This window comes from Balaenoptera physalus (assembly GCF_965194825.1).
Source record: "Balaenoptera physalus genome assembly, chromosome: 1".
Taxonomy (NCBI): Eukaryota; Metazoa; Chordata; class Mammalia; order Artiodactyla; family Balaenopteridae; genus Balaenoptera; species Balaenoptera physalus.
The window spans coordinates 176984165-177007365 of record NC_138882.1 but is presented as its reverse complement, the minus strand read 5'-3'; the positions used below and the strand labels follow the sequence as shown (position 1 = coordinate 177007365).

At 37.7% G+C, this 23201-nt stretch overlaps 1 protein-coding gene across 2 annotated transcripts in view; it reads left to right on the top strand.

Moving 5' to 3' along the window:
* The window catches only part of CLIC4 (chloride intracellular channel 4), an 89695-nt gene that overhangs the window by 23333 nt on the left and 43161 nt on the right, over positions 1 to 23201 (top strand). For both annotated transcript variants that reach the window (XM_082423359.1, XM_082423360.1), the window contains exon 2: positions 22776 to 22885. In XM_082423359.1, the coding sequence (XP_082279485.1) occupies positions 22776 to 22885 (110 nt within the window). The remainder of the gene's footprint in view (positions 1 to 22775; positions 22886 to 23201) is intronic.

Here is a 23201-nt window from a genome sequence, read left to right as displayed (position 1 = left end):
TCATTCTCCAGTGTAGTTCACCTCAAGTGGTTTTTTTTTTGTCGAGATGTTATCATTGTTATGGGGGCAAAGGGTTGATCTTATGGGAACTACTTGGCCATACTAAAAGCTTCAAATTGATTTTTAAAATTAACTTTATAATTTTGGAATAGTTTTAGATTTATAGAATATTTGCAAAAATAGTATAGAGTTCTCGAATTGATTTTAAGTGAAAATATTTCTAAAATATACAAATATATCCTTGACTTCTTAAAATGCTGAATTTAACTGTCAATATCAGCATTCTGAATACAAATTCAGTAATGCCATGATGGCCTAAGGAACTATTGAGGTATGTAAGAGTATTTTTGCCTTTCTGCTAAATGGCCTCAGCTGTTGTGCTTTTTGAATCTCCTGTGTGTGTGCCTGCATGGGTGCGTGTGTGTGTGTGTTTTCTATTTCTTCCTTTGTCAACTGGTCTCTACTGATGCAGCCCATTTCCTTTAATTTTCTATTGTAATCTTTTGTGGTTTGGGTAAGCCAGATAAACAAACTTGTTAAAGTTTGTTTGAAATAAGAGTAAATAATTTCTTAGGGTTTGAATGTTGAGTTGATGAGTCAGGTACATGACCCTTAGTACATGGTCTAGGTGACATACGTTAGTGTTTGTTGTTCAGAGGCTTTTTCTCTAGCCATGTGCTGTCTAGTATGATATGTGGCTAGCCGTATGTGGCTGTTAAGTGCTTGTTTGAATTGAGATGTACTCTAAGTATAAAACATACACCAGATTTCAAAGATTTAGTACAAAGAAAAGAATGTAATAACTTTATGTTGATTATATGTTCAAATGATAATATTTTAGATATATTGAATAAAATAAAATATTTAAATTAATTTCACTTTTTTTTTCTTTTTAAAATATGGCTGCTAGAAAATTTAAATAACAATTCTGGATCACATTGTAATGGTTGTGGTTCAGGTAACTTATCTTACTTGATAATAGTCGTGTCCATCTGTGTGAGTTGGTGGTTGTACCACACAAATCATGAGACTAAGCAGGTACAATTCCAGCATTTCCTTCTTATCTTGGTGTTAGAAACTGTAAAAGTGGTTAATAGCATGGACTTCGAGTTCAGACTTCAGTTTTACCACTCCTCAGTTGTGTGACCTATGGCAGGTTACTCCGTTTCTCTAAATCTCAGTTTCCTTGTTTGAAATATGAGGAAAACAATACTTACTTCATATGGGTATTGTGAGGATTAATGTATCTATATAAAGCACTTTCAAATAGTGCATGTTGAGTGAGAAATCAACTGCTAAATTAAACAGTGGCTATTAACTTGTTTGCAGGCAATTTTGGCAGCATTTTCATTTATTGTAGTTGATTCTTATAGGGAGTAGATTCAAGGTCGATCCAGACAAGAAAAAGGGTTATACCTTTGGCTCTCTTTTTTTTCTTTTCTTATCGTGCAGTATTTTTAGTTATATGGGTTATAATTTGTTCTGAAGAGATAATAGACTTTGTTCCTCCTATTTTAGGCTTTTGATGAGTGAATGTAAACATTCCAGCAGAGCTTGTTTTTTCCATTATGGTTCTGTTGTACTTAGATGGAAAGTCTGGTCATTGTATATCTGGCACTTAGTGGGTTTTTTTTTTTTTTTTAATTTATTTTATTTATTCATTTTTGGCTGCTTTGGATCTTCGTTGCTGCGCACAGGCTCTCTCCAGTCGCAGCGAGCAGGGGCCACTCTCCGTTGTGGCACGCGGGCTTCTCATTGCGGTGGCCTCTCCTGTTGCAGAGCATGGGCTCCAGGCGCACGGGCTTCAGTAGTTGTGGCACGTGGGCTCCAGAGCGCTGGCTCAGTAGTTGTGGCGCACGGGCTTAGTTGCTCCGTGGCATGTGGGATCTTCCCGGAACAGGGCTTGAACCCGTGTCCCCTGCATTGGCAGGCAGATTTTTAACCACTGCGCCATCAGGGAAGCCCTGGCACTTAGTTTTAACAAATGATTCTGGCTGAGACATTTCAGATTTGATTTTAGTATGGATTAGAGCTTTTGTTTTCATTTTCAGCATACAGTTCAAATATGTAACAGAGAACAAAAGTAGTACTCAGTAGAATCTTTTTCAACTGTCATTAATTCCCTATGTTATTTCCAGTAGTAGTTTTTGAGTAACAGCTTTGTATTCAGAATTTCTTTTGAATTCTTCATAGTGCTTGAAAAAAATGCTATCATATTTAAACAGCTTAATATTTTGACAGTGATTGGGGCAGGAATAAGATTATCATGTATAAACATTTGGAACATTTTCTTTAAAAACTTCCTTAAATCTAAAAAAAAACCAAAACAGTACAGAGGTCTATAAAGTTAATACCCCTGTTTCTACCTTTCCCGAAGTCTGTCCTGAGATATAAACAATGTTAATTTTGGTTTGTAGCCTCACACACCTGAGAAATATTTTCAAGCCAAGATTATAGCTCTCTGGTTATCTCTTGAAGGGATTTCTCTTTCTATCCTTCAGCAAAGTATAGGCAGGCAAACCCTCACCTCCATCTTGAGGCTTTTCTCTACCTAGTTGCTCAAACCAGAAATCTAGGAGGTACTTGATTTCTTTCTTTCTCTCACTTACCACATCCAAACCATCCTCAACTCTTTAGGATTATACCCTTCCCAGTTCAATTTAATCCATGCATTTCTTTCCATCTTCATTGCCTCTACCTAATCCAAGCCACATTCCACTGGGACTATTATAGTAGGCCTCCCAGCTTCCATAATTCATCAGCTTCATGCCCCCAACCTGTTTTCCATATGGTAGCAAGTGTTATTTATTGTCTTAAAATTGAAATCTGATTTTACCTTCATATACCTCTGCCCACTAAAACCCTTCAGGGGTATCCCATTATCCCATTCTGTGGCATATTCTCCCCTCCCAGCACACACACACACACACACACACACACACGCACGTGCATGCTCTGTGAAGTAAGGAATATATTCTCTACTTGGCACATACTTTGTTACCAAGCACTTACCACATGCTGAGCAATATTATAAGAGATTTTCATATATTAGCTCATTTAATCTCATAATAATTCTGTGAAGTAGGTATTATTCCCATTTTACATACAAGGAAACTGAGTTCCAGAGAGGTTAAGTGCCCAATATCATACAGGTGGTTAAGAAGAAGAACCCATATATCAGGCCAGGCTCTCAGCCTTCAGAATCCTTGCTGTTAACCATTGTGTTAAATGATTTCTTTCTACATAGTAGGTACTTGGTAAACATTTGTTAAACGAATGAAAAATTATTCCCTCTGTGAACGTAAGTTTGAACTCCTTAATTTGGTCTAGAAAGTCTTTCATGATCTGGCCCCTCCCAATACCACTTTCTCTAGTACTTACAGCAATCTAGTCATACTGGCTCTTTGCGGGGCTGGCTTTGTCTCATTCTTTAGGTCTAAGAGATCTTTTATGACCATCTTATCTAAAGTAGGTGCTCCTTGTCCTCTCTCTTAGTACTTTGTTTCCCTTTAGGCACTTATTGCAGTTTAAAGTTTTTAACTTGATATATTTATTATCTGTTTCTTCCATAAAAATGAAGGTTTCATGAAGTCAGGTCGTATCTGTCTCATTCACAGTTGTTTCTCCAGTGCCAACTTCCAGTGCTTGGGAGGATAGTAGGTCCTCAGTAAATATGTATTGAATGTTGAATAAATATATCTGGATCCTAGGCAAGGAGGTGTATAAAAGGTGTTCTGTGAATGAGGAAATACAGCCCATAGCTTGAACTTCAGTGGCAAGTACTACACAGACTACTGAAATCCTAGAGCGAAGTCTAAATGGCAGCCTATGAAAATAGAATTAATTGTAAACAAACTAGAGCCCTGGTTATTATATCTCCTTTCACTTATATTGAGAGTTTTCTTTTTTCATTCCTTACCACACTTACATATTTTCATTCTTCCTGCTAGTCTTAATTGGAGACAAATAGAGATACTGGTTTGGATACTTACGATTGTAAGTAACAGAAAACTTTGCCCCAAGTTGTCTTGAACCACTAAGGCAGCGTATCTAAGAAAGAAGTCTAATAGGAAGACTGGTTCCCTTGTGATTCTTTTGGGTCTGTCCTCTTTTGGTGTTGGTTGCAGCCTCAGGCAGTATCAAGTTGGCCACATCAGCCACAGGTTTCTCATCGAAGGGTTTCTTCTTCTGCTGTCTTTGTCTTAAGAGTGAGAAACTTTTCTCAGGGGACTGTTGTGTTGATTAGAACTGAGTCATATGATTACAGTAGGTCAGTCCCTTGCAAGGGGACTGGAACTCTCATGACTGGCTTAGAATCAGTCAGGATTTACCCCTAGAACTGGGGGTTGGGGTATCATCTCCTGTGTCACTTGGGGGAGGGAGGAATGGATTCCTGATAAAAAAAAATTTCAAGTTCTATCAGCAAAAGAAAGGGGAGAATGGATCTTGGGCAGGCAACTGTCAGATTTTGCTGTGTGGCTTCTGTGGTTTGTTAGCTCTATCCCAAGGTGATTTGGAGACCTAATTAAATTTTTTGAGAAAACTTATTAAATCAGAAAGATTTGACTTAGTAAGTTTTTTCTATACTGATAACCTTTTTTTGTAACTCAAAGGCTTTCATTGTTAGTAATCAACAGAAGGCTAATAAATAGTAAGGCATCTGCAGTAGATGAAGTCCTATAGAAAGAAAAAAAAAAGTACGGGGTGTCAATAAGTTTGTAGTCTAGTTCAGAGATACAGTGCAGAGATATGAATATTAAAGTAATAATTCACAGTAGTGATGTAAGAGATCACAAGGCAAGTCATGATTAATTTTTAAAAACTAACATAGAGTTGCTGTTCCCTGGGCGTTTGTAAGAGATGCAGAATCTGGGGCCTCACCCTGGATCTACTGAATAAGAATCTGCATTTTAACAAGATCCTCTGCTGATTTGTGTTGACATCAGGGTTTGAAAAGCTGGGTGGGTAATTGGACAGGTAATTGGTTTGGGCTAGAGTGATTTAGAAAGTTCTCTTGGGGGAGAGGCTTGAGCTTGACCAGAAGGGCAGGTGCAGCAGGGGCATTTCAGATGGAGGATAATGTGATTTTAGTCACGAAAGTGTCCAGATTTATGTTGACTGTTGTACAGGATGACTGGGAGGGGATAATGGAATAGTAGTATGGATCCTCAGGGATACTGGTGGGAAAGGCAGTAGGAAAGGAGGAGAGAGACCTTTTTCAAGACCTCATTTTTAAAGACTATTGTACATGTTTACAGGTTTAAAAAAAATTAAATTATTAGCTATATTAGTTGAATCATAATTTGATCACTAACTGAAGGAAACAGAAACAGGCAACCTTCGAAACTACTGGAATTGAATTGTCACTCCCATTTGACAGGTTTAACTGTGGATAGTTGTGGGAGAGCTTTTTCACTAAACCTTGACATTTAGCTAAAACAATTGGCTAAATTGTGTATCTTAGCTATTTCTTCCAACAGCATTCAAGTAACTTTGAATCTTGATGACTTTAGTAATAACTATAGATTTTAGTGGGTTATTTCAGATAGGTAAGCATGATAAACTTTGGCTGTGCTTTAATTGTTCCCTCCTTTTTTAAAATTTAAGAATAAAGTGAAGAGACATCTTTGTATAGTTTTAAATGATTTCTCAATTCACAGTGATTTAGACTAAAGCAAGAGAACATCAAGTCTCCTGTTATAAGATGAATCACCAGCTCAGAGGAGGAGCCATGGCAAGCCCTTAAGACTAAAACTCACAAAATCATGATTTATTGGGGGATGTTTATGAGAAAATGCTAAACAAGTATTATTACAATTGTGATAAAGTTGGGGGGGTATATATATATATTTTTTGGGGGGGTATATTTTGAGTTTCACTGTATCCTATAGTGACATTTTTACTTTGTGTATTCTCAAATTTTTAAATTATTCAGATTAAACTTTGTAGACCACAGGTAATACAAAGGCAGGAACCATGTCTTCTCTTGTTTATCACTGGATTTTCAGTGTTTAGTGTAGGTCCTCACTTGGTTGATGAATGATTAAAAAATAAAAATTTTAATTAAAAAAGACTTTTATCTGTCCTTGGAGATAATACATAAATGACATAATAAAAGTGAGTTATAATATAGTTAGAAACTATTTAGAATGGAAGTGGAAACTAGATTAACAATTGAAAACAACTTTATTTGGAAATAATTTCAAACTTACAGACAAGTTATAAGAATAAGAACAGTACAAAGACACCTTTTACCCAGGTTTACCTATTGTTAACATTTTACCCCATTTGCTTTTTTGTTTACTCTTTCTCTTGTAAGTTGTGTACACTGTAGCCCTTTACCCCTAAATACGTCAGTGTGCATTCCCTAAGAGTAGGGATATATCTTGTATTACAGCATAACAGTTATCAACTCTGTAAATCAGTCTCCACCATACCCCCCAACCTCCCCTTTCCAGAATAGGAAACTAAGACCCAAAGAGATTAAGTGATTTACCCATGGTTATATAGTTTCTCAGTGGAAAATCCAGCCTATTTTGCAAGTCAGGTATTGGTTCTCATCCCTAAGTCACAGCAGTATCTTTTCTTTTTTTCTCTTGACAAGTCAAATCATTGAATAGTATAATATACTAATTAAAATTTATAATTGTTCTTCTAAAACCAGATATAACCATCCTGCAACAAGCATAAAGGACTTGATCTATAAAGGACTCTGGGTCATCATAATTGTCCTTGACATTGTATTTGGTCTTAAGATAAGCTTTAAGAAACATTAATGTTATATTGTTTTGCACTAAAAGGTACTTGCCTCTGCTTCTTAGTTTTTGTGGAATGAGAGTGTTCTTGAATTTGAGTGTCTAGGTTTTAAGGGGCTCTAGGCTAGTTTGGTTTAAGTAACTTGGCTCTTGCCAAGTGTGAGGCAAGATAGCATAGCGTGGCATTACTTCAGAGTACGAGAGGAGGCTGTTATTTATCAAATCTGACCCCAGCAAATGGTGACGAGGTTGCTGGCTTACAAAGAGCAGAGTCCAGAAGGCATCATGAGGAATTCACAGTTTAACCGTAGAGTAAACATCCTTCCAGTCTTTTTTTAAAAAAATTTTTGGCATGTTTTTCCTCCATGTCAGTGTTTGCCAAAATATGGTCTGCCTACCAAATGCATCAGAATTAGAACTGTTTGGAGAGCTTGTTAAAAATTGCAGATTCCTGAACCCTACCACAGACATGCTGAATCAGTGTCTGGAGGTGAGACCTGGTAATCTGTGTTTTAAACCCATTTCCTTATGGATTTTTATGTATCCTAAGAGTTCTAGAATCCTGCTCCTATGTAGGTGTCTTTCGTTTTCAGGGCTTTTCCACATTCATTCTATAACTTGTGTTTTACTTAATTTTCATATGTTTAGGGTGGGAAGGTTTTTGATTGCTTGCTTTTTTGTTGTTAAATGAAAGATTCATGTGCATGGTACAAATATCAAAAAGTATGAAAGTGTATACAATGAACAATTCCCTCCCCGTTCCCCTGTTTTAGAGCATTGTGCTGTTCTAAGCCCTTTAATATAGTAATTCATTCAGTTCTTCCAAACAATCCAGTGAGGTAGGTCATGTTACTGTTCCCATTTTATAGAAGACAAAAACAGGCCCAGAGAGGTTAAATCACTTTTTCAAAGTCACACAGCTAGGAAGTGCTGGAGTTGTCTGGGAGTCTGGCTCTTAACTCTTAACCACCATCCTCTGCTGAGTGAGAGGATATAAGGATTAACTAGATTAACACATGTGAAGAGCTTGTTTTGGGAGAGTATAGAGTTTGTCTTCAACATGGTAAATGTTTCATATGAACTCTAACAGCCTACCCTGGAGTTTCATCTAAGCCTGGTATCTAATCCTTATGTAATTTCGAACTAATCAGTTCTCTAAATTGCATGGGCTCTCTTCTGGAGAGTAGACTTCATGAATTGGTGATACTGAACAAGAAAATGGTAGCAACTGAGGTCCTTTCAGTGTCCTGTCATTGGCTGTCTGTATTTTTATTTACATAAAATACATCCCAGGCAGAGCTTGGGATACGGTAATTCTTCCATTACATATCCTTTGACTTTATTTATAGAATTATTTCTATGATATGGTTATGGCCAGGAAACAGTGATACATTCTTTGCATGGCCAGAGATTTTTGACATCTTCTCAAATAAAGGATATCTTTGCTTCACTCCATTTAGTGGACTATTTAAACTTTATATAGACCATATTTCTTAAAGCATTAGGGCATAATATATGTCATTTGGAAGAACTTAACGTAGAAAATACTTAGATTCATTCCCCTCTCTTATTTTCTAAATGATTTTAACCTAGGGATTCTAATGACAGTGCTAGAACTGAAGAACCTGTTGTTAGGCCTTGAGTTCTGTGCATGAAGTATCTTTAATGTCAGGTAACATTTACTGAACTCTTAACATGTGCCAGGAACTGTGTGTACCTTAACTGATTTGACCCTTATAATATCACGTAAGTTTCACAATGTTAAGTATTTCACGGAAGGTCACACAGCTAATACTTAGTGAAGTCAGGATTCAAATCCAGATATGTCTTAATCTAAACATTGTTATTTCCTCCATACTCTGCAGACCCTGTAGAAGGATAACAGCTTATTAAACCTGTAGACTCTAAACCTTGGTTCCAGCATGTTTAGCAAAAACTCTGAATAGATAATAGAAGCCAGGTGACTTTGCCCATTTATTGTGTTGTTTTGTGACTTTTAAGTTAATCTAAATCAAAGGAAGCCATTTTGTGAATTTTTAGACAGCTAATTTACATAGAAACCACATTAAAGGTAAGTGAGCTCTTAAAGTTTTAAAGTTCATTCTTTCAGCTACACACTGTTCTCATACATTTCCTTGAAAATATGTCAAGGAAAATATTGGTAAGTTAGTGGTCAGGAGCCCATTCTTACCTTCAGGTCCCAGCTTCTCTTTCTCTTCCCCTAGTCGTAGTCATCCCTCACCCCCAGTCCCTTAAACACAAAGAAATAAAGAGGAACCAAGTTAAAGCTCTCTTTCTAGGGTGTTTTTTTTTTTTTTTAATTTAGTTATTTATTTTGGCTGTGTAGGGTCTTCGTTGCTGCGCTTGGGCTTTCTCTAGTTGCGGTGCCTGGGCTTCTCATTGCGGCGGCTTCTCTTGTTGCGGAGCACGGGCTCTAGGCGCGTGGGCTTCAGTAGTTGTGGCTCGCGGGCTGTAGAGTGCAGGCTCAGTAGTTGTGGCGCACAGGCTTAGTTGCTCCGCAGCATGTGGGATCTTCCGGGACCAGGGCTCGAACCCATGTTCCCTGCATTGGCAGGTGGATTCTTAACCACTGCGCCACCAGGAAAGCCCCTCTAGGGTGTTTTAAAATCTGACTATTCTGAAAACTGATTAAACTGGGTTTTCTAAGTGAGCAGTTCCTTAACCTTGAATTAGTAAAACATTAAAATATTTAGGCACCTACCACTGACCGCTCTTCTGCAATGTAGGAGTTAGTCCAGTAGTTTCTGAATAAATACTGGTATTAGGCAATTCAAGAATTACAACAGAGGTGGGGCGGGGGAATGGTGCGGAACAGTGAGTGTATGAGAAGAACCCTAGATAGCAAATTAAACAAAACTACTCCTTTTGTAAGAACAAAACCTAAATGAATGCTAAGATTCATTATTTGTCTGGAATTGGTGGTTATTTCTGTCAGTGGTATTGTTCATGTTTTTGCTTTGATTATTTGGATTTTCTAATTTTTAAGAAATATAGACATGTATGTTTTCTGTAATATGAAGTTATAGTTTAAAAACTATTTATGTATTGCAAATTAAAATTTTGTCCAGTATGTGATATTTATACTTGTAATCTGTGTCTATGTATTTTATCTATTTTTTTATAAGATTTAAAAAAATTTTATATATATATATATATATATATATATTTATTTATTTTTGGCTGCGTTGGGTCTTTGTTGCTGCGCGGGCTTTCTCTAGTTACGGCGAGCGAGGGCTGCTCTTCGTTGCAGTGCACGGGCTTCTCATTGCGGTCGCTTCTCTTGTTGTGGAGCACAGGCTGACGCACGGGCTTCAGTAGTTGTGGCATGTGGTCTCAGTAGTTGTGGCACACGGGCTCAGTAGTTGTGGCTCACGGTCTCTAGAGCACAGGCTCAGTAGTTGTGGCGCACGGGCTTAGTTGCTGCGTGGCATGTGGGATCTTTCCGGACCAGGGCTTGAACCCGTGTCCCCTGCGTTGGTGGGCAGATTCTGTGCCACCAGGGAAGTCCTGAGTCTATGTATTTTAAAAACAGCTTTACTGAGATATAATTCAGATATTATTCAGTTCACCCATTTAAAGTGTACAATTCAGTGTTTTTTTGGTATATTCACAAAGTTATGCAACCATCACCACAGTCTAATTTTAGAACATTTTTATCACTCCAAAAAGAAACCTTTTACCCATTAGCAGTCATTCCCAACTCCCCTTTCTTTCCTCCCCTCTACCAGCCCTAGGCAACTGCTAATCTACTTTCTGTCTCTGTGGATTTGCCTAGTTTGGACATTTCATATAAATGGAATCATATAATATGTGGTCTTTTGTGACTGGTTCCTTTTATTTAGCATAATTTTTTGAAGTTCATCCAAGTTATAACATGTATCAGTAATGTACTGCTTTTTATTATCAAATAATATTCCATTTTATGTATATATATATCACCTTTCATATATTTTTAATTTTGTTTTTTAATTTTTGTAAATTTTATTGAAATATAGTTGATTTGCAATGTTATGTTAATTTCTGCTGTACAGCAAAATGATTGTTATACATATATATATTCTTTTTCATGTTCTTTTCCATTATGGTTTATCACAGGATATTGAATATAGTTCCCTGTGCTATATAGTAGGACCTTGTTGTTTATGCATCCTATATATAACAGTTTGCGCCTGCTAATTCCAAACTGCCACTCCTTCCCTCCCCCCCCACCCCACCTTGGCAACCAGAAGTCTGTTCTCTATGTGAGCCCGTTTCTGTTTCGTAGATATGTTCATTTGTGTTGTGTTTTAGATTTTACATATAAGCGATAGCATATGGTATTTGTCTTTCTCTTTCTGACTTATTTTGCTTATCATGATAATCTCTAGGTCTATCCATGTTGCTGCAAATGGCATTATTTCATTCTTTTTTATGGCTTAGTAATTATCCATTGTATTAATTTTGCTTTTTAAATTTAATATATCTGAGAAACCTCCACTTTTGGGAAGATGGATTGGATGGTGGTGGTGAGTTTCCTGGGTTTTTGCTTCATACATCCCAGACTTGGCGCTATAGAACGCAGCAACCTGGAAACTCCAACAGTTGTAGACAAAAACAACAACAAAAACTCTGACAAAAAGCTGCTCTCTCTAGCCAAAAATCCAGGAAAGGGGCAACCTAAGCAGGACAGAAAACTTTCAGACAATAGCTGCTCTATTCCAAACATCACAGGAAAAATCTATGATCCTGTTTTCCACCCATGCCAGCGAAGGCCAAATGGGTTAACCCTGACTTCCACCCTCTGGTGGTGTGATATCATTTAACAAATCCTTTACTGATGGGCATTGGGAGATCCCCAGTGTTTTGCTATTATAAACAACACTTCATTTTTCCTTCCTCTTGTACCCTTGGACATCTGTATAAGTGTTTCTATAGAATAAATTTCTAGATATGAAATTGTTGGGTCAATAGCATACAGTGAAGCCTTCAAAAATGACCATTAGATGACATTAAAATATGGAAATATATAAGAAGTATTAAATTTTCTATCTATCTTCTTTCTGTTGTTCAGATTGGGTAATTTTTATTATTCCGTTTTTCAGTTCACCAATTCTTTCCTCTGTCCTCTGCATTGGCTGTTGAGCCCATCCTCTGAGCTTTTTATTTCAGTTATTGTATTTTTCAGTTCTTAAATTTCTGGTTCTTCTTTGTGTCTTGAATTTCCTTGCTGAGGCTATTTTTATGTTTATTTTAAGCTGTTCATAATTGCTCATTGAAGCATTTTTATCATGGCTGCTTTAAAATCTTTGTCAGCTAATTCTAACATTTATGTCATCTTGATGTTGACATCTTTTGATTGCTTTTTTTCATTCAGTTTGATATGGTTCTTGGTATGACAAGGGATTTTCAATTGAAACCTGAACATTTTCTGATTATGTTGTGAAACTCTGGATCTTGTTTAAACCTTCTGTTTAAACTTCTCTGACACTCAAATAAGACTCCTCTGACATTGCTCTGGAGGGGGGTGGGAGAGAAGAACGGCAGTGGGAAGGAGAAGCCAGATGGACATAGGCATCCAAGTGGAGATAGAAGTCCAGGTGCCCCACTCGGCCTCCATTGATACCCAAGGTGGGGAGGCTCCTCATTATTGTTGGGCAGGGGTGAGGGTTCCAGCTCCCCATGTGGTCTCCACTGACACCCCAGTCGAGGTGGCCTCATTACAGCTGGTTGATGTTGAAAATCCTGACTACTATCTACTAGGCCTCCTCCTCTGACACCCCTCTGCTTGCACCTCTCTTCCAACCAAGAAAAAAGGGGGGTTTCTCATTACTGGTTGGCAGGGTTTAAAGCCTGGCTCCCTCTTTGGCCTTCTCTGATACCATCCTGGTGGGGGCATTACAGCCTCCAGAGGGTTGATTATATTAGTTTGGGAATAAAATATTTTAAAAAGCTGTATAGTGTGATCACATGTTTAAAAGAAAAAAGTAGTGTGTACATAGAAAATAAAAATCTAGAAGAATAACTAGTGAATGGTTCAAGGGTAGGGGAACTCTGACTTTCTGTAGTGTTTCAGTTTTTATTTTAAAAATAATAGAGGTAAAAGACCTATACTCAGAAAACTATAAAACACTGATGAAAGACATTGAAGACAACAGAAACAGATGGAAAGATATACCATGTTCTTGGACTGGAAGAATTAATATTGTTAAAACGACCATAACACCCAAGGCAATCTACAGATCAGTGCAATCCCTATCAAAATACCAATGGCATTTTCCACAGAACTAGAACAAATAATTTAAAAAATTGTATGAAAACACAGAAGACCCCAAGTAGCCAAAACAATCTTGGAGAGAAGAACAGAGGGGGAGAAATCATGCTCCCTGACCTCAGACTATACTACAAAGCTGTAGTAATCAAAACTGTATGGTATTGGCACAAAGACAAACTTATAGTTCAATGGAACAGGATAGAAATCCCAGAAATAAACCCACGCACCTATGGTCAATTAATCTACGACAGAGGAGGCAAGAATATATGATGGAGAAAAGACAGTCTCTTCAATAAATAGTGTTGAGAAAACTGGAGCCACATGTAAAAGAATGAAATTAGAACATTCTCTAATACCATACACAAAAATAAACTCAAATTGATTAAAAACCTAAATGTAAGACCAGATACTATAAAACTCCTAGAGGAAAACATAGATAAGTGAGGTTTTAAAGTTTTACCTTTAGCATAGATTCTATCTAAATTAGCTGTCTAAATTTATAAAATGGCTTCCTTTGATATAGATTAACTTAAAAGTCACATAGAACACTCTTTGACATAAATTGCAGCAATATTTGTTTGGATCCGTCTACTAAAGCAAAGGAAACAAAAGCAAAAATAAACAAATGGGACCCAATGAAACTTAAACGCTTTTGCATAGTGAAGGAAACCAATGGCAAAATGAAAACACAACCTACTGAATGGAAGAAGACATTTGCAAATGATATGACTGATAAGGGGTTAATACCCATTAATATCCAAAATATATAAACAGCTCATACAACTCAATATTAAAAAAACAAACAACCAGATTAAAAAATGGGCTGAAGAACTGAATAGACATTTTTCCAAAGAGGAAATGCAGATGGCCAACAGGCACATGAAAAGATGCTCAACATCACTAATAATCAGGGAAATGCAAATGAAAACCACAATGAGATATCACCTTACACCAGTCAGAATGGCGATCATCAAAAAGAATGCAAATTGCAGATGTTGGCAAGGATGTGGAGAAAAGGGAACCCTTGGACACTATTGGTGGGAATGTAAATTGGTGCAGCCACTGTGGAAAGCAGTATGGAGGTTTCCCCAAAAACTAAAAATTGGACTGCTATATGACCCAGGAGTCCCACTCCTGGATGTATATCTGAAAAAAACAAAAACAATAATTCAAAAAGATACACTCACCTCAGTGTTCATAGCAGCATTATTTACAATTGTGATGGTATGGAAATAACGTAAGTGTCCATCAACAGATGAATGGATAAAGAAGATGTGGTGTATGTATACAATGGAATACTACTCAGCCATAAAAAAGAATGAAATTTTGCCATTTGCAGCAACATGGATGGACGTGGAGGGCATTATGCTAAGTGAAATAAGTCAGACAGAGAAAGACAAATACTGTATGATATCACTTATATATGGAATGTAAAAAATGTAACAAACTAGTGAATAAAACAGAAGAAGCAGACTCACAGATATAGAGCACGAACTAGTGGTTACTAGTGGGGGGGAGGGGCAATAGAGGGGTAGGAGTATAAAAGGGTTATTTTGGGATTATATGAAATCATGTGTGTGAAATTTTTGAAAATTTTAAAGCAGTATATAATTTAAAGAATCTTTCATTTAATAAAAAAAATTTAAAATGAGTGTATATGTTACTGTTAGAAGCAATAAAAAAAAAAGCATACTTTTTTTAGATGCTATGTGTTCATTTTTAACATTAATAAAAACTGGGTGTAGAATAAGATACCCTGATTCCCAGTGTAGTATGCTTTCCATTATACCATAATATCCTCCTCACCTCCTCAGTCAGTTGTACCAATAGGTTGTATTTATTGTAATTCATACTGAAGAGAGTAATTTTGATCCTTTAACTTTGTTTTTTTTTTTTTTTTTTAATCAGTCATCAGTTTTATACACATCACTGTATACATGTCAATCCCAATCGCCCAATTCAGCACACCACCATCCCCACCCCACCGCAGTTTTCCCCCCTTGGTATCCATACGTTTGTTCTCTACATCTGTGTCTCAACTTCACCCTGCAAACCGGTTCATCTGTACCATTTTTCTAGGTTCCACATACGTGCGTTAATATACGATATTTGTTTTTCTCTTTCTGACTTACTTCACTCTGTGTGACAGTCTCTAGATCCATCCACGTCTCAACAAATGACTCAATTTCGTTCCTTTTTATGGCTGAGTAATATTCCATTGTATATATATACCACATCTTCTTTATCCATTCGTCTGTTGATGGGCATTTAGGTTGCTTCCATGACCTGGCTATTGTAAATAGTGCTGCAATGAACATTGGGGTGCATGTGTCTTTTTGAATTACAGTTTTCTCTGGGTATATGCCCAGTAGTGGGATTGCTGGGTCATATGTTAATTCTATTTTTAGTTTTTTAAGGAACCTCCATACTGTTCTCCATAGTGGCTGTATCAATTTACATTCCCACCAACAGTGCAAGAGGGTTCCCTTTTCTCCACACCCTCTCCAGCATTTGTTGTTTGTAGATTTTCTGATGATGCCCATTCTAACAGGTGTGAGGTGATACCTCATTGTAGTTTTGATTTGCATTTCTCTAATAATTAGTGATGTTGAGCAGCTTTTCATGTGCTTCTTGGCCATCTGTATGTCTTCTTTGGAGAAATGTCTATTTAGGTCTTCTGCCCATTTTTGGATTGAGTTGTTTGTTTCTTTAATATTGAGCTGAATGAGCTGTTTATATATTTTGGAGATTAATCCTTTGTCCGTTGATTCGTTTGCAAATATTTTCTCCCATTCTGAGGGTTGTCTTTTCATCTTGTTTATGGTTTCCTTTGCTGTGCAAAAGCTTTGAAGTTTCATTAGGTCCCATTTGTTTATTTTTGTTTTTATTTCCATTACTCTAGGAGTTGGGTCAAAAAGGATCTTGCCGTGATTTATGTCAAAGAGTGTTCTTCCTATGTTTTCCTCTAAGAGTTTTATAGTGTCCAGTCTTATATTTAGGTCTTGAATCCATTTTGAGTTTATTTTTGTGCATGGTGTTAGGGAGTGTTCTAATTTCATTCTTTTACACGTAGCTGTCCAGTTTTCCCAGCACCACTTATTGAAGAGACTGTCTTTTCTCCATTGTATATCTTTGCCTCCTTTGTCATAGATTAGTTGACCATAGGTGCGTGGGTTTATCTCTGGGCTTTCTCTCTTGTTCCATTGATCTATGTTTCTGTTTTTGTGCCAGTACCATATTGTCTTGATTACTGTAGCTTTATAGTATAGTCTGAAGTCAGGGAGTCTGATTCCTCCAGCTCCGTTTTTTTCCCTCAAGACTGTTTTGGCTATTCGGGGTCTTTTGTGTCTCCATACAAATTTTAAGATGATTTGTTCTAGTTCCTTAAAAAATGCCATTGGTAATTTGATAGGGATTGCATTGAATCTGTAGATTGCTTTTCGTAGTATAGTCATTTTCACAATATTGATTCTTCCAATCCAAGAACATGGTATATCTCTCCATCTGTTGGTATCATCTTTAATTTCTTTCATCAGTGTCTTATAGTTTTCTGCATACAGGTCTTTTGTCTCCCTAGGTAGGTTTATTCCTAGGTATTTTATTCTTTTTGTTGCAATGGTAAATGGGAGTGTTTCCATAATTTCTCTTTCAGATTTTTCATCATTAGTGTATAAGAATGCAAGAGATTTCTGTGCATTAATTTTGTATCCTGCAACTTTACCAAATTCATTGATTAGCTCTAGTAGTTTTCTGGTGGCATTTTTAGGATTCTCTATGTATAGTATCATGTGTCATCTGCAAACAGTGACAGTTTTACTTCTTCTTTTCCAATTTGTTTCCTTTTATTTCTTTTTCTTCTCTGATTGCCGTGGCTAGGACTTCCAAAACTATGTTGAATAATAGTGATGAGAGTGGACATCCTTATCGCATTCCTGATCTTAGAGGAAATGCTTTCAGTTTTCCCCCATTGAGAATGATGTTTGCTGTGGGTTTGTCATAAATGGCCTTTATTACGTTGAGGTAGGCTCCCTCTATGCCCACTTTCTGGAGAGTTTTTATCATAAATGGGTGTTGAATTTTGTCAAAAGCTTTTTCTGCATCTATTGAGATGATCATATGGTTTTTATTCTTCAATTGTTAATATGGTGTATCACCATATATCATGGTTGATTTGCATATATTGAAGAATCCTTGCATCCCTGGGATAAATCCCACTTGATGGTGGTGTATGATCCTTTTAATGTGTTGTTGGATTCTGTTGGCTAGTATTTTGTTGAGGATTTTTGCATCTATATTCATCAGTGATATTGGTCTGTAATTTTCTTTGTTTGTAGTATCTTTGTCTGGTTTTGTTATCAGGGTGATGGTGGCCTCATAGAATGAGTTTGGGAGTGTTCCTTCCTCCGCAATTTTTTGGAAGAGTTTGAGAAGCATGGGTGTTAGCTCTTCTCTAAATGATAGAATTCAGCTGTGAAGCCATCTGGTCCTGGGCTTTTGTTTGTTGGAAGATTTTTAATCACAGTTTCAATTTCATTACTTGTGATTGGTCTGTTCATATTTTCTGTTTCTTCCTGGTTCAGTCTTGGAAGGTTATACCTTTTTAAGAATTTGTCCATTTCTTCCAGGTTGTCCATTTTATTGGCATAGAGTTGCTTGTAGTAGTCTCTTAGGATGCTTTGTACTTCTGCGGTGTCTGTTGTAACTTCTTCTCCTTTTTCATTTCTAATTTTATTGATTTGAGTCCTCGCCCTCTTTTTCTTGATGAGTCTGGCTAATGGCTTATCAATTTTGTGTATCTTCTCAAAGAACCAGCTTTTAGTTTTAGTGATCTTTGCTATTGTTTTGTTTCTATTTCATTTATTTCCGCTCTGATCTTTATGATTTCTTTCCTTCTGCTAACTTTGGGTTTTGTTTGTTCTTCTTTCTCTACTTCCTTTAGGTGTAAGGTTAGATTGTTTACTTGAGATTTTTCTTGTTTCTTTAGGTAGGCTTGTATAGCTATTAACTTCCCTCTTAGAACTGCTTTTGCTGCATCCCATAGGTTTTGGATCATCGTGTTTTCACTGTCATTTGTCTCTAGGTATTTTTTGATTTCCTCTTTGATTTCTTCAGTGATCTCTTGCTTATTTAGTAACGTATTGTTTAGCCTCCATGTGTTTGTGTTTTTTACGTTTGTTTCCCTGTAATTCACTTCTAATCTCATAACGTTGTGATCAGAAAAGATTTTTGATATGATTTCAATTTTCTTTTTTTTTTTTTCATTTTTTTTTTTTTTTCAATTTTCTTAAATTTACTGAGGCTTGATTTGTGACCCAAGATGTGATCTATCCTGGAGAATGTTCTGTGCGCAGTTGAGAAGAAAGTGTAATCTGCTGTTTTTGGATGGAATGTTCTTTAAATATCAATCAAATCTATCTGGTCTATTGAGTCATTTGAAGCTTCTGTTTCCTTATTTATTTTCATTTTGGATGATCTGTCCATTGGTGTAAGTGAGGTGTTAAAGTCCCCCACTATTATTGTGTTACTGTTGATTTCCTCTTTTATAGCTATTAGCAGTTGCCTTATGTATTGAGGTGCTCCTTTGTTGGGTGCATATATATTTATAATTGTTATATCTTCTTCTTGGATTGATCCCTTGATTATTATGTAGTGTCCTTCCTTGTCTCTTGTAACATTCTTTATTTTAAAGTCTATGTTATCTGATATGAGTATAGCTACTCCAGCTTTCTTTTGATTTTGATTTGCGTGGAATATCTTTTTCCATCCCCTCACTTTCAGTCTGTATGTGTCCCTAGGTCTGAAGTGGGTCTCTTGTAGACAGCATATATATGGGTCTTGTTTTTGTATCCATTCAGCAAGCCTGTGTCTTTTGGTTGGAGCATTTAATCCATTCACGTTTAAGGTAATTATCGATATGTATGTTCCTAGTACCATTTTCTTAATTGTTTTGGGTTTGTTTTTGTAGGTCCTTATCTTCTCTTGTGTTTCCCACTTAGAGAAGTTCCTTTAGCATTTGTTGTAGAGCTGGTTTGGTGGTGCTGAATTCTCTTAGCTTTTGCTTATCTGTAAAGCTTTTGATTTCTCCATCAAATCAAAATGAGATCCTTGCCAGGTAGAGTAATCTTGGTTGTAGGTTCTTCCCTTTCATCGCTTTAAATATGTCCTGCCACTCCCTTCTGGCTTGTAGAGTTTCTGCTGAGAAATCAGCTGTTAACCTTATGGGAGTTCCCTTGTATGTTATTTGTCGTTTTTCCCTTGCTGCTTTCAATAATTTTTCTTTGTCTTTAATTTTTGCCAATTTGATTACTATGTGTCTCGGCGTGTTTCTCCTTGGGTCTATCCTGTATGGGACTCTCTGTGCTTCCTGGACTTGGGTGGCTATTTCCTTTCCCATGTTAGGGAAGTTTTCGACTATAATCTCTTCAAATATTTCCTCTGGTCCTTTCTCTCTCTCTTCTCCTTCTGGGACCCCTATAATGCGAATGTTGTTGCGTTTAATGTTGTCCCAGAGGTCTCTTAGGCTGTCTTCATTTCTTTTCATTCTTTTTTCTTTATTCTGTTCCACAGCAGTGAATTCCACCATTCTGTCTTCCAGGTCACTTATCTGTTCTTCTGCCTGAGTTATATTGCTATTGATTCCTTCTACTGTAGTTTTCATTTCAGTTAGTGTATTGTTCATCTCTGTTTGTTTGTTCTTTAATTCTTCTAGGTCTTTGTTAAACATTTCTTGCATCTTCTCAATCTTTGCCTCCATTCTTATTCCGAGGTCCTGGATCATCTTCACTATCATTATTCTGAATTCTTTTTCTGGAAGGTTGCCTATCTCCACTTCATTTAGTTGTTTTTCTGGGGTTTTATTTTGTTCCTTCATCTGGTATATAGCCTTCTGCCTTTTCATCTTGTCTGTCTTTCTGTGAATGTGGTTTTTGTTCCACAGGCTGCAGGATTGTAGTTTTTCTTGCTTCTGCTGTCTGCCCTCTGGTGGTTGAGGCTATCTAAGAGGCTTCATGGGGAGGCTCTGGTGGTGGGTAGAGCTGACTGTTGCTGTGGTGGTCAGAGCTCATTAAAACTTTAATCCACTTGACTGTTGATGGGTGGGGCTGGGTTCCCTCCCTGTTGGTTGTTTTGCCTGAGGCAACCCAACACTGGAGCCTACCTGGGCTCTTTGGTGGGGCTAATGACAGACTCTGGGAGGGCTCACGCCAAGGAGTAGTTCCCAGAACTTCTGCTGCCAGTGTCCTTGTCCCCATGGTGAAACAGAGCCACCCCCTGCCTCTGCAGGAGACCTTCCAACACTAGCAGGTAGGTCTGGTTCACTCCCCCCCGGGGTCACTGCTCCTTCCCCTGGGTCCCGATGTGCACAGTATTTTGTGTGCGCCCTCCAAGAGTGGAGTCTCTGTTTCCCCCAGTCCTGTCGAAGTCCTGCAATCAATTCCCTCTAGGCTTCAAAGTCTGATTCTCTATGAATTCCTCCTCCCGTTGCTGGATCCCCAGGTTGGGAAGCCTGACGTGGGGCTCAGAACCTTCACTCCAGTGGGTGGACTTCTGTGGTATAAGTGTTCGCCAGTCTGTGAGTCACCCACCCACCAGTTATGGGATTTGATTTTACTCTGATTGCGCCCCTCCTACCGTCTCATTGTGGCTTCTCCTTTGTCTTTGGATGTGGGGTATCTTTTTTGGTGAGTCCCAGTGTCTTCCTGTCGATGATTGTCCAGCAGCTAGTTGTGATTCTCGATCCTTTAACTTTGTTGAAATGGAATTTTATTAGTACAGCTTGGATTAAAGGAGTTAGTTTTTGATTTATGACTACTGGACCTCCGAGTTTTTCCACAGTTTCACTCTACTTTATGAAAACATCGTGTGGCTAGTAGCTGCCAATTTTCTAGTGCTCTTATGACTTTGGAAAAACTTACTCATGGCAATACTTCTTATTTGAATTGTCATGAGTTTTAGGAGAGCAGTTAATACAAAGGCGTTTTCCAGATTTATCCTGAAGAGTGCACATGCTATGCTTTTTATTTATTTATTTATTTATTTATTTAATTAATTTATTTTTGGCTGCGTTGGGTCTTTGTTGCTGCACATGGGCTTTCTCTAGTTGTGGCGAGCAGGGGTTACTCTTCGTTGCAGTGTGCAGCCTTCTCATTTCGGTGGCTTCTCTTGTTGTGGAGCACGGGCTCTAGGGCACGTGGGCTTCAGTAGTTGTGGCATGCGGGCTCAGTAGTTGTGGCACACGGGCTTAGTTGCTCCGCGGCATATGGGATCTTCCTGGACCAGGGCTTGAACCTGTGTCCCCTGCATTGGTAGGCGGATTCCCAACCTCTTCGCCACCAGGGGATTCCCCTGTATTATATTTAATGAGGTAACTGCTTTTATTTTTTTTAACTCCCCTCCATTTCCCCATTAGTTTAGGAATTAATGACTTTACTAATGTAGCATTTTACTGAAATGGCTTCTGAAGTTTTTGAGACTTGCTTTAGGTTAATAAACAGTACTTCTACCAGCATCTTTGAGTGACTTGTTGAAAGTTCGTTTCTGGCTCTATTCATAGACTTTATGGTGAAGAGGGCTGTGTTGGCTGCTAGTGAGTGTCAGAATGTCCTCTTCCAGCCTGCTTGCTCGCTGTTTCATTTCCTGCTCCCCCCTCCCTCCTTTTTAAACTTGGGGGGCATACTTGATGGAATTCAAGATTTGTCCCACTCTAATTTTTAGGAAAATTGTGTTATCGTAGAGCTCAGGGAATTCAGCTGCTTCATTTATTAAGTAGAATTACAAATAACTTATTATAAAGATATCTTTTGTTATTTTCTTGTTCCCTGAAGGAATGTGTAAACTGGGTATGGGATTTTTATAATGAATAATTTTTTAAAAATTATTTATTTATTTGTTTGACTGCACCGTGTCTTAGTTGCGACATGCGGGATATTTTAGTTGCGGCATGCGGGCTCTTAGTGCAGCGTGTGGGATCTAGTTCCCTGACCAGGGATAGAAGCCGGGCCCCCTGCATTGGGAGTGTGGAGTCTTAACCACTGGACCACCAGGGAAGTCCCATGAATAATTTTGTTTAATGTGGGGGAGGTTGGCAGTTATTTTACCCTTTGGAGACAGGCACACGTTTCCCTTTTTATGTTGCCCTGTAAAGAATACTGTCTCATAGAACAAGAAATGACTTACGTTTCATAAAACCTATGATAGTCTTTGCCCTGGCGCAAGGATATATGTACCCCTAGGGATTGATTGGACCTGTGCTGTCCAATAAGGTAGCCATTAGCCACGTGTGGCTGTTTAAATATAAATTAATTAAAAGTAAATAAAATTCAGTTCATTTGAACTAGCCACATTTTAAGTACTCATTAGCCACATATCACAAATAACTACTGTATTGGACAGTGGTGATTCAGATAATTTCTATCATTGCAGACAGCTCTCTTGGACAGCGCTATATTAGACTGGCCATTTTTCAGAAAATGAGGCGGGAATTCCCTGGTGGTCCAGTGGTTAGGACTCTGTGCTTTCACTCCCAAGGGCTTGGGTTCAATCCCTGGTCAGGGAACTAAGATCCTGCAAGCCGCGCTGTGTGGCCAAAACAAAAAAAAGAGAAAGAGGCAAATGAAAGACCTGAATTTCTTCCTTCCACAGTGCAACTTCTCCTGTCTCCTAGTACCCTTGACTAAAATTCAGGAAAAGGTCTATTGTTTTGTGTATCATCACTTTGGCCTTGATTTTTAATGTTTATTTCTGTTTCCCAGGCTGGCAGTGATGGTGAAAGCATAGGAAACTGCCCCTTTTCCCAGAGGCTCTTCATGATTCTTTGGCTCAAAGGAGTTGTGTTTAGTGTCACAACTGTTGACCTGAAAAGGTAAGATTTGGTTGTAGTTGGGGATCAACTTGCTGTTTTCAGTTTGATCCTCTCCTCATCCCTCACTTTGCTTGCATATGTTCTATAAAGAAATGTATTAAAGTTCAGCTGATTTATGGGCACATTTAACTTGTATAAGTATTATGGATAATTCACAATGTAAGTATATTGCTTGTGGCCTCTCAGTCTTTTTAGGAACTTATTGTATGTTTATTACCTTATAATATCAAGAGCAGCACCGGGAGCTGTTTTAGTGTAGAAGCAGTGAAATCTTTGACTTTACAGATAAACATGTAACTATGCAGAACTTTCTAAG